We start from the raw sequence: 19,757 nt of genomic DNA, 5'->3' as shown, positions 1-19,757 counted from the left end.
TAAAATTTCAAACAGACTCGTGACAGTTTTATGGGTCATTGTAGCTAGATGCTTCAGAGAAATAAATGGAACATTATCTCACCGTTATGGAGTCGCTGAGCTGTTTGACTCGGAGCTGTAGCTCCTCTCTCTCCTGCTGGAGCTCAGAGCTCCATTTTTCAAGCCTCTGCTTCTCCTGCTCTCTCTCTGCAGTAATAGAGAGGAAGCTAGATGAGAATGTTTGAAGGACTAGACACCTAAAAAAGATGGTTCTTCAAGAGTTATTTAGTAAAGGCAATGGTTCTATTTAGAACCATGAGTTCCATATAGAACCCTTTTATGCTTAAAAGTTTCTTTGCATGGTGATAAGGTTCTTTAGATTGACTGAAAATGTGTTGTATATGGTTTTATACAGAACCTTTTTGAAAATGGTTCTATATAGCACCAAAAAGAGTTCTTCTATTGTTACAAGCTTGACATCGCAACAATAGAAGAGCCCTCTTTGGTGCTACATAGAAGCATTTTCAAAAAGGTTCTTTATAAAACCATATACAACACATTCTCTTTTCACCATACAAAGAAACTTTTAAGCATGAAATGGTTCTATATGGACTTTTAAACAGAACCACTGCCTTTACTAAAGAACCATCTTTTTTAAGTGTGCAGAGCAGGGGCATCAAGTCTGGCTCCGGATGACTGGAGTGCAGCATAGTTTGGTGAGCTCCCTGCTCAAAATCTCTGTGATTCAACTCCGGTTTACTTGGTGCTTTGGAACAGGCCAATCACCAAACTGTGCTCAGCACTGAAGACTTCTGGACTAGAGAATCATTGTGAGATAAAAAAGCAATTATGAAAACTGCTATCATGATCCAAAACCCCTTACCTGCTTTGTAGGAAATATAGGAATGGACTATAGCAAGTGTTCCAGGCCACTCTATTGCCTCATCTTTCTTCAAAATCTGGAAATGAAACAGTACTATTGACATTTCAGGCACATAACACCATAGCCTTGGTGCATAATGACATTTTAAATAAACCTGAATGCAAAAAAACAGAATGAGTGAAATGAAACACTGAAAACTGAAATGTAAGCAAACAGATGGCATTAAATGAAGCATGTTAAACTTCGAAAGCACAGAAACAGCCTTTCTGATGGAGTGCTGTATTCAGATGAAGTTTAGCATGGCCTGAAATGCTGCAGTGTCACTGGGTCTTTGCAAGCTCAGATCATCAGGGGCAATGGTGCTTGGGGCAGTAACCCAAAGTTTTAAAGAGAAGCACAGGGCTGAAGCTGTTAGCTCAAAGGGATAAGCTGTAGGCTCGGGGGCAGAAGCTGGAGACTCTGGGAATTTACCTGACTTTGGCACGAGGGGCAGATCCACATGCCCCTGGGGACAGTGCGGAGGGGCGGCTCCAAGCAGTCCAGGTGATAGACGCGTGAGCAGGTGTCACACATGAGTAACTGCCCACTGCGCCTACACACCACACAGAAATCATCATGGATGTCTCCCTGCCACACAGAATCCACCAATCACAACAATGGCTACTATATGCAGGCCCAATCACACAAGGGCAGGTGGGACTTATTTAATCAAAAATTTAAATAAAGTGGTGGTTTCATTCAGATAATTCTTTTAGCAATACTGAGCAAAATTTATAAAGGCCCCCATGTGTATTTAAAGGACTCCGGCATACAACGGATTGACATTATCAATAAGTTACCTGTACTTATGAAAAAAACTTAAAATGGAAGGCACTAGACAAGTGTTGAAGCAACAGTTCAGTCAATGTTTTTTTCTGTTTTATGTAAATATTTGTTTGTGGCAATCAATCTTATGCTACAAATTTGGCAAACAGATATTAGGCAAATGCTTTTAAATGTAATTAATAAATCCCTGCATTCTGCAAGCCTAATTAAAAATCTCTGGTTGGGAAGGCAGAGACTATATAAAGGATTTAAATGTTGTAAAATGATGTGTTTGTGTTGCAGGATGAATTTTGGCTTGTCTAGCCTGATTTACCATTGACCCTACTGTATCACCTCCAATCAACTAGGGGACACAAATCCTGAAGGGAACAAGGTTTTGGCAGTGTATGTTGGATCTGTGGACAGGGATACGGGAGTAATAAGTTGGAGCAGCAATCTCCCATGGCTACTTACATCCCTCTCTGAGCTTGGACTGACACGGGGGCTGGATGGGAGTGGATATGATGAGAGGGTTTGTGGGAGGGCAGGGGAGTGAGGGCCACCCATGCTGGGCTGCTGTGGGCCCAGAGACGCTGGGTGGCGGCTGGTGGGCGTCAAGGGGCTGTTGCCCCGCTCCACCGTGATGCTGTATTTGGGTGGGCGACCTGGGTGAGATGAGACAGACGAAAAAAGGAAAAAAAAAGTAAAAAGAAAAGACAAAAGAAGACAAAACATTGGTAGGACATACCTCTGATAAGCTGTCCTCATTGGCTAGCGTAGCAAGAGGAGTGGGAAAGAGCAGTGTTAGACAACAGACATTACAAAGCATGCAGGGATACAATCAGAGAATTAATCAGTCACATAGACTTGGTCAGTTCTCAGTCATATCTTGTGTGCCATTTTGAGTGTTAGTGTTACCAACTCAGTTTAACTAGGTGATAGCAGTAGAATTTAGGGGAAGGTCAATGTGTTTCAAATAGAGGTCATGTTTTGCCAAATAATTAAGTAATCCCAGAGATGTGACAAGGCAGGATTAATTGTACTGAACTGAAATTAGCCGTCTTATAATTTACCTCATTACTCATAATGAGTAACTCAAACATTAACTCATGATAGCTTCTTTTATCAAGACTATGTATTAATTTTAATCCTATAGTTTGCGCAAATAACATCTGGGGTAACATGCTTCTTGGCATGTCTCTGCTGATAAGAGCACAGACTGTCTAATCCAAAGTGGAAGGTTAGGTATGGTAAGAGCAGCAAGCACAGCAAGGTCACAAGGCAAAACTGTAAGCAATGCAAAGATAGAAGTGTAGTCCAAATTTAATGCAAAGGTTTAAAAATGCATTTACACTTAATTTTGTACTGATAAGACATAATGTTAACAAATACTTAAACATCAAATGTAACAGCATCTTCTCCAGGCCTTTACTGTTATTGCTCAATATATGACGCAGGTCATCAAAGGAAACCTGTTAAGATCCCCTAAAAATGTAGTTCTAAACCAGAATGGTTAAAATATATATGCTACTGAGCACTTTATTAGGTAAAGTATTAGGTATTAGGCTGGTCGGTACCTACCTTGTACCGACCAGCTCATCTTACCATTTAAGTGCACTCTGTAGTTCTACAATTAAAGACTGTACAGACTGTAGGCAATTTGTTATCCCATCTTTACCCAGTTCATCAATGGTCAGGACCACCACAGAGCAGGTATTATTTGGGTGGTGGATTATTCTCAGCACTGCAGTGTCACTGACATGGTGGTGGCGTGTTAGTGTGTGTTGCGCTAGTATGAATGGATAAGACACAGCAGTGCTGCTGGAGTTTTTCAACACTGTGTCCACTTACTGTCCACTCTATTAACCCCAACCTTGTTGGTCCACCTTGTAGAAGTCAGAGACAATAGCTTATCTGTTGCTGCACAGTTTGTGTTGGTCATCCTCTAAAACTTTATCAGTGGGCACAGGACGCCGACCACAAGACGCTGTTGGTTGGATATTTTTTGGTTGGTGGACTATTCTCAGTCCAGTAGTGACATTGAAGTGTTTAAAAACTCCAGCAACGCTACTGTGTCTGATCCACTTTTACCAGCACAACACACACTAACACACCACCACCACCCTGTGAGTGTCATTGCATTGCTGAAATTGATCTGCCATCCAAATGCTCTGTGGTGGTCCAGTGGAGGTCCTGACCACTGATTAACAGGTTAAGGTGGGATAACAAATTATGCAAAGAGACAGATGGACTACAGTCTGTAATTGTAGAACTATAAAGTGCACCAATATGCTAAGTGGGCAATTATTGTAGATACAAGGTAGGTGCACCTAATAAAGTAATAATAAAACAAATGTTTTCAGTGTTTTGAATTAATAACCCTGGCTTGAGATGCCAACCTATTCATAATGCAAACAAATGCAGTTGGGTGCACAATAAATATTCATGGACTGTATGAAAGTGTACAATAGGTAACACTTTTGATTTCATATTGACAATTGTTTTGTTCAGAAAAATTGTTAATACTAAAAGGAAAAAAAAAATAATTCTAAGGTGCATATTGCCATACCAGTGGGGAATACTCAAGGCCTTCTAGGCCTTCATAGAATGGCTAATCATTTCTGGGAATGAAAAAAATGTATCTTTGTATTTTTTTTTTGTAATTTTTTATTCAATAAAATCATCTTCTTGTCCTATTAACCTTGCAAGTACTGCAGTAATACTCTAATTTTCAGTTTTAGTTGACAAAATGAATAAAGTCTTGAAATGAAAAATTGTCCGATCAAGATTTTTTTCCTTGTGTTATCTAGCTAGCTCTTCCATTGGTTAGGCCTTCAGGAGCTGGATGGGAAGTCTTACATGTTAGATAAACTACCTGCATAATTAGAAAGTGACATAATTATGAATCAGCTCATCACATTTTTATATACAATGAGTGGGACCAATTTTGTAAGATAAGGCCTTCTAGAAATCCTAGATGTGTCACTGACTGCAAATATGGGCGGTAGTCTAAGCAGGTTTCATTTAGTCATAAGTAGGGCTGCAACTAATGATTATTTTGGTAGTCGACTAATCTGTCAATTATTTTTTCAATTAGTCAACGATTATTTCTGTCATGCCCTCCATCTCTGCTTCCTGTGGGTGTGGCTCCTGTTCCTCTTTTACTTCACCTGCTTGATAGCTTAATTAAATGTATTTGTAACATTTATACATGTAATCATAATAAAAGTGAAATAAACAAATTGAATAATACAAATTAAAGTGCAAGAAGGCTTTCAAATGAAGATAATGTGCAAAGTGTAACTCAAAATAGCAGCCTCTGCCCCAGCATGGGGGGCTGTTAAGTAGCAGAAGCTGTAACTCTGCAAGTTAAAAACAAACTACATTATAAGTTTGCTTAAAGTGACATTCAAGTACTAAAAGTATCCATCCTATATAAAATCTTTCTGGGTCTGGAAGTCCAAAATGTTAAAATAAGGCTTCAAATGAAAAAAACAAGAACTTTAGCTACTACTAGCAATACTAACTACTAGCAATTGTTTACAAAACCTTTAAATTGCATGGCAGGAACGTGAGCATACTGACATGCTCTGGCGCGAGGCTGGCTCTCTTCTTTGAGGTGATGCTCCCACGCGTCAGCTAACATAACTGAAATAGCATTCTCTTAGCAAGCACAATCCATGAGATGCAGTCGTGCCAATGGAAGCGATACCGCCCCCAGTGCTTCCTGTAGTGCACTGCAGTTACAAATTAATGACCGTCAACACTGAAATTCTTTGTTCAATTTGAAATTCTTTGACAAATTTTTATAATCGATGTTGACTATTATGTCAACTAATCGTTGCAGCCCTAGTCATACAAAATGTAAAACAGCAGAGGCAGCACTATGCCAGGGCGCTTTACAGAAAAGAGTCACTGTAAAACAGCAACATACAAGGTAATATATATTATGTCTTTCACAAGCCTCCAATTTCTGTATAAATTCAGAAGGGCCAAAAAAATTTTCATGTGCACCAGCGTTAGCTTAGCGCTTAAATACTTTTGGAAATCTCATCGGAGTGCTATAAGAAATTAACATTATGGGAGATGGATTTTTTTCCTTGTTTTTTTGACATTTATTGCCTGAACTAAAAGCTTAGCTCTAACAGTCATGGTTTATCACTGATCTGCACAAACTACAAGCATCAGAGGATGGAGACCATTGGAAATTTGATGTAATGGAAAGCTTATATCATAAACCATTTCCATACATTTCTGACTAAAAGCAGGGGTTTACAAAGATATCGACTACTGACTACAGCTAAAGTACTTGGTGAGCTTTAAGGCCTGTTTAACTCAAAGAGGTATGTTTTACCACATATGCACATCTGGACAGCTGAGCATAAAAGAGCCAGTAGGGGCAAGCTTAAAGCAGATAATATTCAAATGCTAATTTTAGGCTATCAGCTACATCCTATGGGTTGCAGGCTGGAAATTTGAGTTTTTAAGAAGCACCCAAACCCAGTAGACTGCACTTGTCTGAGTGAGAGACATGCCATTTCTGCACTAATGTACCCTCAGTCAGATTCCAGCACTCAAGAGAGTCATTACCTCTCTGACTCCCCTTTAACACACTGTAGTCATTCTGCTCAGTATCTCCGGCAGTACAGAGGCATTAAACAGCAACGCGCCTGTAAGCCTGTTACATAACGCAATTACACAGATTGTATGTTGGTGTGTGTGCGTTCATGAGCACAGAGAACGACAGATTAACAGAACGCAGTCAATGCAGCAAGGCAGAGGCATCAGCAATCATATAGTCAGAGTAAAGCAGCAAACAAAAGCTTATCGTAGTGGCAAATCAGTGGTAGTGTTTTGCTGGTAGTATTTTGCCAGACTGGTTATTAATCACTGTTTATACAACAACAAGCAAAGCTCATTTACCAGTATCAACACTGTGATGTAAACTAAGTGCTATACATCTATATTAGGGCTGCAAAAACAATATATTTGATTTAGAATTAGATAATCAAAATATGTGAAAATGGTAAATCCATAAATAACACTTTTACTGCCTTTATGAACCCCCACAAACGTAAACAAAGGTTTGTTTACCAAGCCAAATATTAACTTGTCACCAGTAGCATGCAACTGCTTTTTCTAGACACCAGACTCTTTGAAGATTCCTGACTATTTGATTTGAGCTAACAATATCGATGTCCCTGTTAACACACCTCCAACCTGATCAGTGCTGCCAGATTGGGCAGGCTCCAGCAGATTAGAATTTTTATGAAATGATTTTATGAAAATAATAATTTACTAGTTTTTCATCACCTTGTAGTATTTCAATTAAGTTTCATTAAAAAGCATAAAAAAGCAAAAATAAATTAAAACAATAGTACAAGAGCAAATAATCCCTAACAATTACTAACAACAGTAATTATTAATAAAATGTAATTACAATAATACTTGTAACATCAAAAACACTACTACTACTACTAATAATAATAATTTTATTTCATTCAATATACTTCTTTCTCATTCTGTCAAAGTGAAACATTGTCTTTTTCTTTTAGAACATTCGAATACTACAAATATTTTCCGATAGAATGTTCAAGAATATTTGATAGTTACAGCCCTAATCTATATATAATTATATTATTTATCTGTGCGCACACACACACACACTTTGAGATGTGTAAACACAGAATTGCAGAAATATTTATACTCACCTCTCTTCCTGCAGCCCTGGTTTGCAGAATTTAGATATGACAGTGTACTTTTCTTACGCTGAAATACACATTGAAACAATTATAGTGATTAATTTCCCACACAGTATATAATAGCACAATGCATGCAGTAGCTGTATCCGTGTTTGTGTTTGTGTGTGCGTGCACACATTACCTCTGGCTCAAAAACCGCTCCACTGTACACTGGGTTTGCTGTTGTTCGTCTCTTCCTCTCTTGACGTTTGCTCTGAATCTCTGCATACACACAACAAACCAAAATCCCTTAGAAGGAGAGACTTAACACACTTGTTTTTCTATACTAGTATAACAACTGCATGACTAATTAGATATTTGGTTACATAAGAAATTACATTTTTATTTTGTATCAACAGGTTTGAGTCTGTCAATATATAAGAAACAAGACAAAGAAAAAAATATGTAATGAAAGTTTTTTTCTTTACACTTTATGCACAACAACTTTTTAAATTTAAATCTCCTCTTCTACTTACAAACATAAAGTGAATGTTTAGAATCTGCAGAGGTTCTTCACTTTCTCCACAATGCTTTTATCATTGAAAAGAACTATACAGTAGTATGATATTGCCAAATCAAATAATGTACCATCTCAAGAAACATGCTAGTGTAACACAACAAAAAGCAGATATATGACTCACCCTCCAGATAGTCATGTGTTACGAGGCCCAGAGAAACCATGAAGGCCAGTTTCTGTAGAGAACATAGCATAATACATCAACTACTGACATCTAAAATGCAGACATAAGTGATTGACAGGCTAAACTGGAGTATATGGATCAGTGATATGAAAAGTTTAGAAAAGAGAAAAAGATACATCTGTGATTTTTTTTTGTATTATCAAGGCATATTAATACTAGTAATGCAGTTCAAATACAATTAAAAAAATGTCCACAAAAATTCAAATTTTCTATAAACTGACATATTTCAAGACATTAGTCAAGTGAAAAAAGAGACTGTGAAAATAAACCCCTTCTATTTGTCAGGCTGAAACAGTTTACAATAATGTGAAAAAAAATGTGTTGCACCAAATGCCACTATTCTGTTCCACTGAAAGACAGACTGAAACATTTACCACTGAATGCCTTTCTCAATTCATTGCTGCAGCAAGCTAGCCCCCCCCCAAAAAAAGACACACTTCTATAGAAAACAATTATTACTGTGGAGAATATAAAATTCCAAGAATAAAAAGCTATTACAATACGTAAATTCTTAGTCAGTGCAAGCAGAAGCTATTTTATATGATTACCAGCATGTAATAATGATGCGTGCAGAGTATGACCAATGAGAAAAAACATTAATGGTACATTAGGCTGTTGATGTATAATGTACTTGCATAATTTACAAAGGACTGTTATTAGTAATTCTAACATTGGACTAAATAAAGATGTTGGTGCACACATCTGATTTACATCGATCAGTCTGCAGCTACACCAAAATTTTGAGTGCATAAACCATAAACTAGACAAATACCTTGAGATGCATGAGAACAGAAAAACAATATTCTAGACTCCTGTCATCATTATCTTTTTCATCTATAGACCCAATCATGAGAACCTCTATTCACTGAGTAACTGTCAAAAAAAACTATACATCCAAAAAAACATATATAGTGGAATAAACAGAAAAGTGACTCACCAGTGGGTTTTCTTGGCGTTTGGATGTATGGGTATGTGAAGCTGCAGGGGTGTTTGTCTGGGTGAGTGGGGATGATGTTGTGGAAGCAGGAGCAGGTGACTGCAGTGTAGCTGGGAGAGGTGTTGGACTGTTAGATGATGTCTTTGGCTCTGTCCCATCGACTGCTACAGGTGTCTGAAACAGCAAGACACACAAGTCAGCAAATTTAATTACAAAATCCTGTTAGGCCCATTGTGAGTTTTTTTGTCCCCCACTTACACAGATAGTCTCTCCTGGTGTGTCAGATTACATATATAAAAGACTGTGCCTGCAACTTTAAGTTCCATTGCTAAATATATTGTCACTTATATATCACTTCTTATGTGTTAATACTAGTCACTTTTTTTGTCTCTCAATTGAATGCCACAATTGCTGTGCTGTTGTGATTGGATACTGGGAAAAATTTGAAGACTAACATAAATAAAATCTCACTTTGTGCTGTGAGCATCCTGATCACAATTCCAGATGAGTGTTTCTGTAAGTGTTTTGTTGAATTAAAGTATTCACAGAATCCAAAAAAGTAAATTATTTGGTCAAAATACCGATTTTTAACTATGATATGTCAAAGGTTCACCAGTGCAGTTTTAATATACTATAAGCCATACTGCAATATGTAGCAAAATGAAGTGGTCCCAAAAAGTATCTGGACACAAAATAAGCATTGATAAACTTCAGTGAAGTTCTTCAAGTTACTTTATAAAAGGTTCAATAAAATGATGCTTGTTTCAGAGATAGACACTTTTAGCACAACTGATGGTAGATTCTTTGTGTTGAGAAAGCCTGGAGAAGAATTCTAACCAGACTGCACTAAAGGTACTGTGAAAGAATACAGGTGTGGATGATAAAAGTCTGTTTTTCTTATATTGATGAGCTTGTGTTCACTGATGAGATCATGCACTTAGAAATGTACAAAGGCATGCTGAATGCAAATGTTGATAAACACCAGCCACCTTCTGAAAGAACACTTTGACAATAAGAAAATTATTCAGAATGCTCTCTTTAAAATAAAAGCGACACTGACACTTTGTTTACTAGCACAGTAAATTTAAAATGTTTTTAAGTATGGCACAAAGTAGAGGAAATAGTATAGTTCTTCTCTCAGATTCACTCACCGGTGCATCAGGGCATAGGTTGCTGCTCCGAGCTGCATGATGTATATCTGTGCTGGTAGAGTTAGAGCTGGGTTGGATGGAAGAGGCAGCATGGACCTGGGTGGGTTTTGGGGAGATGATGATGCTAGGCAGATGTGTGCTATTGTGCAGTGTGCCGCTAGTGTTGAGCTGGCTTATGTTGGTGTTGAGTGTCATGGTGATGCTGGGACAGGGCTGGATGGTGTTAGGGCTAGGCTGTGCATTGCTAGGGCAGGGTTGGGTGATCGCAGGAGTGATGGTAGGGCCAGGTTGTGCATTGATGGGGCAGGGCTGGGTTACAGCAGCGCTAGGCTGAGGGCTGAAGATGTGCAGCTGGTGGACTGGTCCGGACGAGGGCAGCAGAGCAGAACTCAGTTTGGCAGCCAGGAGCACAGGCTGCTGTAAAGACTGAGGGGAAGCCAGAATTGGCTGCAAGGCTGCTGGAGTTACAGAGGCAGGAGGCTTGGGCATTACCTGCTCAAATCATGAAATAAAGTGACGGACAGACAGAGAGAGAAAAAGATAAAGAGCAAGAGATGGTCACAGACAGGCATATATGCTATTAGTCAAAACATAAGATTTCTGGGAGTTAAATCACACTTAGGTCTTGAGTTACAAAAACATTTAGCACATAGAAAACAGTTTCATCCATGCAAAATCAATATGAGAACTATCAATGTAAACAAAGCTAAAAATGAAAAAAAGCAACACTATACAACACTGACTTGTTGTTGTGGAAAGAAGAATATCTGAGTGCAAGAGCAGCTCAATGTTGCATAATACAAATCTTTATAGTGACAGTCAATGTTTTTCCACATCACATCAAAATGGTTTTAAGAGCTTTTTATACACACACCAACCAAGCGCCAGCTTAAGCTTGGCTACACGATTTTTCGTCCGATTTTAACCTGATTTGCCCCTTCAGACAAATTTTCACAAAGTGATTTTCCAGGCTGGAGGCTCGATCGCAAGCGACTGACGATGTGGACCATCTTGCAGCGTGAGAGGAGTAACAAGTCAATCTTTAGGCCTCCAATTGAGCTCTAAAGTGACAGGAGGCCCTCCAACATTTTTAAACATTTTTACTACTCAACATTCACGAGTCCTGTAGTGTGAGATGGTCAATGACAAAACTGAATGAGTGATTCAGGCAACATCCAATCAGAGAGCTAGAAGACAGAAAAAGGTGAGGAGACGTGTGTGCACTCTGCCGTGTGGGCAGTGAATTGCGGAAACAGAGGAGCTGCTTGATGGGTTTACGAAAATAATCACTCTCTATACAATTTCAAGTCAGCACCCAGATCACAGTAAAATATTTCTCTAGGTCTGAGTGTGATATCTGCATTTCAACCACAGACTCATTCCCAGTTTGTGTTTTCACTATGATTCTTGTGCGTGCATAAGAGCACAAACAATTCAGTTTAGCTTTATTTGTATCACATGATAATAAGGGCGATCTGGGAGTCTGAGGGCTTTTTGTAGCCGAAAATCATTATGTGGGTTGTACCCTCTCTTTGACTTATTTAGTGTGCGGGTCCTCATGACAAAATAACAGGAAATGCTGTTAAAGATGGACGTCTTTAACAGCATTTCCCGGAGTTAAGAAGTCTGTATGATGCTCTCCTTTTATTTCAAATAAAATAATAAAATCAACATGAAAAAATGTTAAGTATGAAAATAAATCCAAAATATGTTGCAAAAAAATTGAGAGTTAAAATTAACTTTTTTTTCAAGAAGATGTGTCATAGCCCTGCTTCTGGAGACCAACAGCTCTGTAAGGTTTTAACATTTCCACAAAATCAGTGCCTGATCAGCTCAACAACCCTTCATGAGCTGATAAGGTGTGTTGGATCAGGCGATCATTGAATCTGCAGTGTTGTTAATCAAGGGAAATAACTTACCACTGGCAAAAACACAGTAAAGAGTGGAAAATACCACTTAATAATATATAATAATATATAATAATACCACTTAATAATATATATAGAAAATACCATTACTGCATCAGAGTTCAGAAGCAAAAAAGCAATTCCAGAAGCAAAAAATGTATCAACAAGCAGAAAAAAATAAAAGCAACATATTTTAGACAATTTGATTCTTAATATTTTGTTGGTAGATTTTAGTATTTTATTTGAAACCTTTGGCAAAAAAAATTAACTCCATACTCTCCATTTTCGAAAACTGTTAGAATTTTAAAGAATTTTAGACATTTTAAAAGTCGTTTCGTGTATGCCCAGCTTTACTGTGAGTGTCCATTCTTTTCTGACCTGAAACAGCTGAAGCGAGGGTAATTGTAAATCAATGGTTTCATGCACCTGCAAGCACTTTTGACTGTAAGCTTAGTCTGGCTTTGCCCTGTCCTGAAACTCTCTCTGATCCAGGTAAACTGGCACAACAAAGAAAAGTGCTGACCAATGACATCAACTGAGACTGCTCTGTGTGAGCAGTTCCGTCAGGGAGCCTGCATCTGATACAAAAAGTGTCACAGGGTTAGGATATCTGATGGCCAGTAGACAAAGCTTTCCCACAAGACTCTGTGGGTAAGCAGCCAAACGGTGTGATTAGACTGTATAACAGTTTCCTAATGAGACCTACCTCAACTGAATTGAACACACCATCTTTGTCTACTTATTACTAACATTATTATTGCACTGTATTCATATGCCCATCAATTCATAAGAAATTGTGTTTAAGAAATTTAGCTTTGTTTCTTAGACAAAGATTAAAATATGAATGCTTGAGATGGGCTGCCACTTTTTATTCTTAACTATAGCTCTCAACCATAGAACAATACTTCTATGTAGTAAATCACAGTTGATGAGCAAATGGTCCAACTCCAGCACTGTTTAGAGAAAGCCTGAGGAAGCATGCTAGTTATTGCAAGGACTTTGGAAGACACAGGTCCCATACTTTAGTTCCTGTCAACTGCTGAGAAATAAAACGGACAAAATTCATATATGCTGTTTACTTCAGCATGACTCATCAGCTTAGTTCCTGACTCTTCAGTAAAAGTCCCCAGACTCTTCAGACAAAAGTGTTGGTCACTATGTAAAAAACATCGGATCACTGGTATAAAATGAAAAAAAAAAAAATGTCTATCAATTGCTATCATGATATTGTGACAGTTGTCCAGGGCAACTAACACTGGATTCCTTATAACCAGTATATATCCTTATAACCAAGAGTTAATCTGGGCCTGAGCACACTAGAGCAGAGCCCCAGGACCTTTGGTTTATGTGAACGGCAAGTTGAGCTGAGCTCTGCTATAATAGGCATTGATTTTGTCCTGTTGTAATATTACATTTGAAGTCATTTCAAAACACACCTATCACACCAGCAACTAGCCTAGTTTCACAGCCACATAAAACTGAGGTAGTTATTTCAAACATGTATGGCCACTCAATTGTAGTTCAATTAAGCCATTAACATAGACACAGTTGCACTGAAACTAGTGTATCTGTTTTCAGCAATGATATCAAAGCTGAAAACTACTCATAATACAATTTGAACAATGTTGTTTCTACATTGTTGGCACCCAAGAAAGAAGTAGGGTTCCCTCAAATCATAATGCAAGCCCTGTTTACATTTAACATTCAACAGCATAAATATTGTGATAAAGTCAAAGACCACCCTTCAGAATGGCAATTAAATATAAGTTATTCAGGACAATTTGATTGATTTTGAATGCAATTATTGCCAACTACAGATACTGTAACTTAAACTGAGCAGCTACTAAAACTAGACTCATTTAGCTAGCTAGCATTTCACTAGCATACTCTGTTAATAGCTTAGCTATGTTTTATGTGAGCATGTAGTATTTGTGTTGCATACCTGAACATCTCAAGAAGTGAAATTTGCTCTAGGTACACTAGAATCCCACACAAATATACATAAAACACACAATGATACGTAAACATAGCGGGAAGTTAAGTCAGCTGAGAACCACTTACTGCACCCTGTGTAGTCTTGTTGCTTTTTCCCCCCACAGTGTTTCTCATAAAACCCTTCTAAGACTACCAAGGACCTCCTCTCATGCTAGTTATGAACATTACAGGAGCTCATGATGAAACTAAGGCTTGAGGTGATGCCGTATAGCAGCAGTTGTGAAGCAGTGACTTGAGGGCTGAGAAACTAGGGTGGAGCTTGGCAGATTTAGATTGGCCAAAATCCAGTGACTGTGCTTACAGAAAACAATCAAATGTCATTATATTGTATAATATTCAATATAATTGAAATTAAATGGCATAATATTCTATCCCTATTTGTTCAGGTAAGTCTGTAACTGTGGCTACATCCCAGAGTAGGCTACGGCAAATACCACAGGCATTCAGTCGACGTTTTCGGCCTTGCCCTTTATGTGCAGAGATTCCTCTGGATTCCCTGAATGTTTAGATGATATTATGCTCTGTAAAGCATGATGTACATAAAATCCTTGCAAAATCCTCTCTGGCTGAGGAACACTAATTTTAAACTGTTGGATTTTTTGCTGATGCATTTTTGGAGAAATGGTGAGCCTCAACGCTTTCTTACTCATAAAAGATTAGGACTTTCCAAGATGTTTCTTTTATACCCCAGCATAATTGTGTCACCTGTTTTAGATAGTTTTTGAACATTTCAAAAAGTTTCTAGTCTTAAATTGCCCCGTCCCAGCTTTTTTGGAATGTGTTGCAGGCATCAGTAACAGAATGAACGTATAATTACAAAATATAATGGTGATATGATAAGTAGATTTATAAAATCATTGCTTTCTTAGTGATTACCAACATTTTTAGAATTGAATTTTTGTGTGTGTTTATACATATTATAAGTAGACTTTGTAGGTCTCTGACTTTGCACAGTACCATAAGAATTGCAGTCGCCTCTTTTCCACTGCAGGGCCAAATGGCGCTGAGCACAGATGGTAATCATTCCACAGACACAGAATGCTTAAAAATCGGGCTCCACTTGAGGCCACAGAACCGTTCTATGGGATGACGTAACGGCAAAGCTATTTGCTGATTGGTTCTACATTTATGTTGGTATTGTGCCACCACATCCTGCTGTGTGATTTCAAACCTAAAAACAAATTTAAGTTCATAAGTTCAGTTCTCTCACACGGATGCCAAATAAATGAAAGCAGTGCAAGATTTCAAATCCAATTCAATAAACATCAAAGCTTCAATCTAACACCAATTTCTAAATGTAAACCAGTGCTGCTAACAAGCTTACATTAGCTTACTTAGCATTCTGCGAGCTCAGGTCACCACAGAACAGGTTTGATTCTGACTAACAAAAGACTCAACTTTAACACCCCAGTACAGGTACAATTCGTCTAACTGTTGCTCGGCTATCACAAGTATAGACAAGTAAAAACCATATAACAGCGAAAGCAACAGAAGCCATAATCGAACCTGTTCTATAGTCTGCTAAGCTATGCTAACGCGATCATACAGTGCCTCCCACTGCAGTACAGGCTTGATTCCAGCCAACATATGCTTATAAACACCCGTTTAGGGTGCAGGTGCAATCCACTGCAAAACAGGCTCATTTTAAGTAACTGATGCTCAAATAACACCTGTTTAGAGGATAAAGATTCTGAGATCCCGCAGAGAGACTGGTTTTGGAGTCACAGACTGCAACTGGTCTCACGAGTCCCCACCAGCATGGAACAGCACTATATAGCCCTGAGAACCATTCGGCTCGACAGTGGAAAAGAAGGCAATGAAATGACTCCTGGAGGCTTAATCAGCTTTAAAGGCCAATCACTTAACAAAGCAGAGAAAATAAGTAGAAAAGGAATTGCCTCGCAACTTCACAAAAAACAAAAAAAAGCATTTTAGGCTCAACTTTGTTGTATTAAAACCGCACTCCACACCAAATTCAAAAACATGATCTGGTCAATACTTAGACTATTATAAAGCCATCACTGAATCTTTCATGCGATTCAAGCTAGTCTGCTTCACTAACACACTGGTATCATCCCACTCTTAGACCTGTAGTAGAAAGGTCTAGGCTGGGTGAGGGTGGTATTTTGTGTTTGGGTTAAGGTCAAGTGGAACAGGCAAAGCAAGGAGTTGTGAGGTTGAAAGTTATGTTTGAAGGTCTGTACTGAAGAATGAAACAGGGGCAGCCAAGAATATAGACAGTCAGGGTAGGTACAGTCAATGGCCCACAGCGAAGCCACTGCACTATGGACCTTTTTCACATGCACAGCATTATGGGCAATTAATAAGGCCCATTGGCTTTAGGTCCAATTCAAATGGCTTTAAATGCACTAATGCACTTTGCCACTATTTCTGTCTAAAACTGAATCGTCAACATTGAGTACTTTGTGTGATGCTTTAACATCAACTATTTGGACTCTGCAGCAGTAGAACAGTCATAATATAACAATATTCCCAGAAAGCCTTTTCTTAACTATTGTACTGTAGGACTGAATAGAGGTTGACAGCTGCTGCATCTGGTGGAGAGCTTTCTTTACAAACATGAAAAGGGTCCATGCAGAAACAGCAAAGCTTTGGTCCAGCAGTTCTGAGCAAGAAAGCCACACACATACACAGTCACAGCAGCGACAGACTCTCTACACAGCAGTTAGGGAGGGCAAGGGCTGAGAGGTTTCCATGGGAACAAACCTGCGGTAGAGAGGCTGGTCGAGCTGTCTGTCTGGTGGGCGGGACAAACTGAGGAACTTTGATTGGCTGAGTGGCGGCCTGAACCTGTGACAAGACTGCCCATTTACTCAGTGATAAAGAGAGACATACTGAGATAACAATAAACATCTCTACTCATCTCTCTGTTTAAATATGTGCCATGGGACGGGAGCTGGTAAACAAACTCACATGAGAGGACTGGACTGTCTGTGAATTTCTAAAATTCTAAAGAGGTCAACAGAATTTTGAAGTGCTATTCCCCTGAGGTCTAAATGTGATTTAAATGTCTTAACTCCTTGTTTACAAAATACACTTCAGATAGATGAACAGTAGAGAAGAAGAAATATTTGCAGATTAATTTTGCAGTCACATTTTCCAATGTCGAAAGACTCAGATTTTTGTACTCTGAATCCATTGCTATGTAATATGACACATAATGAATTTTCACTTACAACAATAGTGTTTTTGGGAACTATCCGAACAGGTTCTGTTCCCAGATTCACTGGCTTGCTGCACGATTGGAGGCTGATTGGTGAACTCTGAGGGTCTGAGTTTGGAAGGCTGGCGAGGGGCGTGTTGGTGAGAGTGGTAACCATGGCAATTGTGGGTGTTGGCATCATGGCAATGGGTGTGGTGGGCGTGGCAGCTCTCAGCACCAGAGGTAGTGTCTTAGTGGTAATGACTGGGGTCACACTGACTGAATTCTAGAGAGACAGAGAAACAAAGACAGAGAGAAAAAGAGAGAGAAAGAGAGAACAGATTTAAACACATGAAATATACTCTGCTGTAATGCACTTAATGTCTTAATGTATCCTCATATAATTTACATTAAACACACCATATGTCCTGCAGATATTATAACAGTGAGCCAATAAAAAGAAAGCTTTTAGCAGGCTCATGAGCCAATGGTTTTCCTCCATGAAAAGAATGCCTGGGCATAGCATAGGATTTTACGTCCAAACACAGCACTGAGGTCTTCTGCAACTGCTAAATCTGGCATGACTGTCTGATTCTCAAGCATTTATCTATTTTTAATTACTATTCAATTGAAGTAATTAGTTTTTAAAGACTGAAGTCTAAAATTCCTGCAGGATTCACATTTTCAACTTGCATGCTGAATATTCAATGTGAATTTTAGTATTTAGAAAACAAGACTTTTACTTCATGTAGAATTTTAAGACATTATTGTATGCGCCATTATTATGTAACACACTGGTATCATCCCACTCTTAGACCTGTAGTAGAAAGGTCTAGGCTGGGTGAGGGTGGTACTTTGTGTTTGGGTTAAGGTCAAGTGGAACAGGCAAAGCAAGGAGTTGTGAGTAATTCGTTTTTTTGAAGTAATTAGTTTTTAAAGACTGAAGTCTAAAATTCCTGCAGGATTCACATTTTCAACTTGCATGCTGAATATTCAATGTGAATTTTAGTATTTAGAAAACAAGACTTTTACTTCATGTAGAATTTTAAGACATGTAGAATTTTAAGACATTATTGTATGCGCCATTATTATTACCACTGTTATTCTCTATTTTTATAGTTATTGTTGCTATTATTTAATCAGACATTTTTCAGATATTACAAAATGGCAGCATTTTTCCTCAAACTACACACACTTGACTAGACATGAAGTTCATCTTACAGATACTGTCCCTGAAGCTTGTGTACACTTGTTTCACAATTAGCTGGGGCCATATCCAACTAAAAGAGCCGATATGTATACCTCGGATTGCTTGCTCAAGTTTAAGTGAGCAACATAAGAACTGTCCGGAGTGAAAGTATATAGGAAACTAGGCATGGAGTGGCAATAACATACATGATCAGTAGTATAACAACACCTACATTGAAGAAATAGATCTAAAGGACGGCACTTTTTAGAAGGGAGTGGGGGAATGACTACCTGTGGAGCACTGAGGTGAGGTGGAGGAAGACTCTGGCTCTGACTGGAGACCAGGGTGGTAGTCTTCCCTTCAGTCTGCAGGGGGAGCTGCGTCTGCGTCTGGAGCCTGATCTCCGCTGACTCCTGCTTCACCAGCAAATCTCTCCTCAACTGCTCCACCACCTTTTTCTGAGAGGAGAATGCAGTCTCAGCAAACCCATGAATGCACAATGAGCACAGTTCTAAAGAGGTTACAGAGTAGTACTGCCCCCACAGGACTGGAGAAGCTCTACACTAGCAAGGCAGCAGAGCTCTACAGCACAACACTTCAAGTTTCTAATGACACAAACCTAAAAACCTCTAAAACAGACAAGACCAAAGGCCTAACGTGTACGATAAGTAAAGGTCATATTACTGCAGTGTGAACGGCACTTGGACTACACACATCACAACCTTGACACACACTGCAGAACGTCCACCACAACAAGTAACACCAGTTGTAAGCAGGCCCAATGTGGAGCCCTAAAGGGGCCAGTTTCATTCCAGAAATACATCCTTTGTTCTGTCACAAAGATGAACAATGAACTGTATGGAAGCTTCTTAAGCTGTACAATCTACAGCGCTAGCTCCCTGTCAATCATGGCAGAAATTACTGCCCTTTCTCTGGTCAGCCAATAGTAGGGAGTCTGGTAGAGGGTGAAGAACTCCGAGGGGGATATGAAGGAGCAATTAATCTTCTTGTGTGTGTGTCTTGGGGGGGCAATAATCCTCCGCAAGAGACATAAAGTAGTATGAAATATCAAAACAACACTACATTATCAAAGCTTTGAGACATCAATGTCAGCATAGACTCTGATCATGAGACATAAGCACTTCTTATGGGACATGAGACAGCTGAAAGCTCTTTCTGTCTCCCCCTACCCACACAGCAATGGCCTTTGTTTCTACTGCTAGAAATAATAGGGAATCAAGAAGGCACTGATGATGTATTATTACATTATGGTGATTGAAAGTTACAAGAGAACTTACATAACAAAA

The 19,757-nt window shown here is 38.8% G+C and overlaps 1 protein-coding gene across 3 annotated transcripts in view; it reads right to left on the bottom strand.

The window, feature by feature from the left end:
* Positions 1 to 19,757, bottom strand: part of phf21aa (PHD finger protein 21Aa) — a 46,791-nt gene that overhangs the window by 4,547 nt on the left and 22,487 nt on the right. For 2 of the 3 annotated variants that reach the window (XM_036583992.1, XM_036583993.1), the window contains 12 exons: positions 18,741 to 18,908; positions 17,296 to 17,547; positions 16,826 to 16,909; positions 10,197 to 10,688; positions 9,046 to 9,219; positions 8,049 to 8,100; positions 7,550 to 7,629; positions 7,378 to 7,435; positions 2,141 to 2,331; positions 1,334 to 1,489; positions 863 to 938; positions 83 to 186 (listed from right to left, as the gene is read on the bottom strand). In XM_036583992.1, coding sequence (XP_036439885.1) covers positions 83 to 186; positions 863 to 938; positions 1,334 to 1,489; positions 2,141 to 2,331; positions 7,378 to 7,435; positions 7,550 to 7,629; positions 8,049 to 8,100; positions 9,046 to 9,219; positions 10,197 to 10,688; positions 16,826 to 16,909; positions 17,296 to 17,547; positions 18,741 to 18,908 — 1,887 coding nt within the window. The remainder of the gene's footprint in view (positions 1 to 82; positions 187 to 862; positions 939 to 1,333; positions 1,490 to 2,140; positions 2,332 to 7,377; positions 7,436 to 7,549; positions 7,630 to 8,048; positions 8,101 to 9,045; positions 9,220 to 10,196; positions 10,689 to 16,825; positions 16,910 to 17,295; positions 17,548 to 18,740; positions 18,909 to 19,757) is intronic. The other variant, XM_036583994.1, reaches the window with a different exon arrangement.

Source organism: Colossoma macropomum, unplaced genomic scaffold (assembly GCF_904425465.1).
Source record: "Colossoma macropomum unplaced genomic scaffold, Colossoma_macropomum, whole genome shotgun sequence".
NCBI classification, from domain to species: Eukaryota; Metazoa; Chordata; class Actinopteri; order Characiformes; family Serrasalmidae; genus Colossoma; species Colossoma macropomum.
Note: the sequence above shows the minus strand (reverse complement) of the source record. Positions and strands in the feature narration are given on the sequence as shown.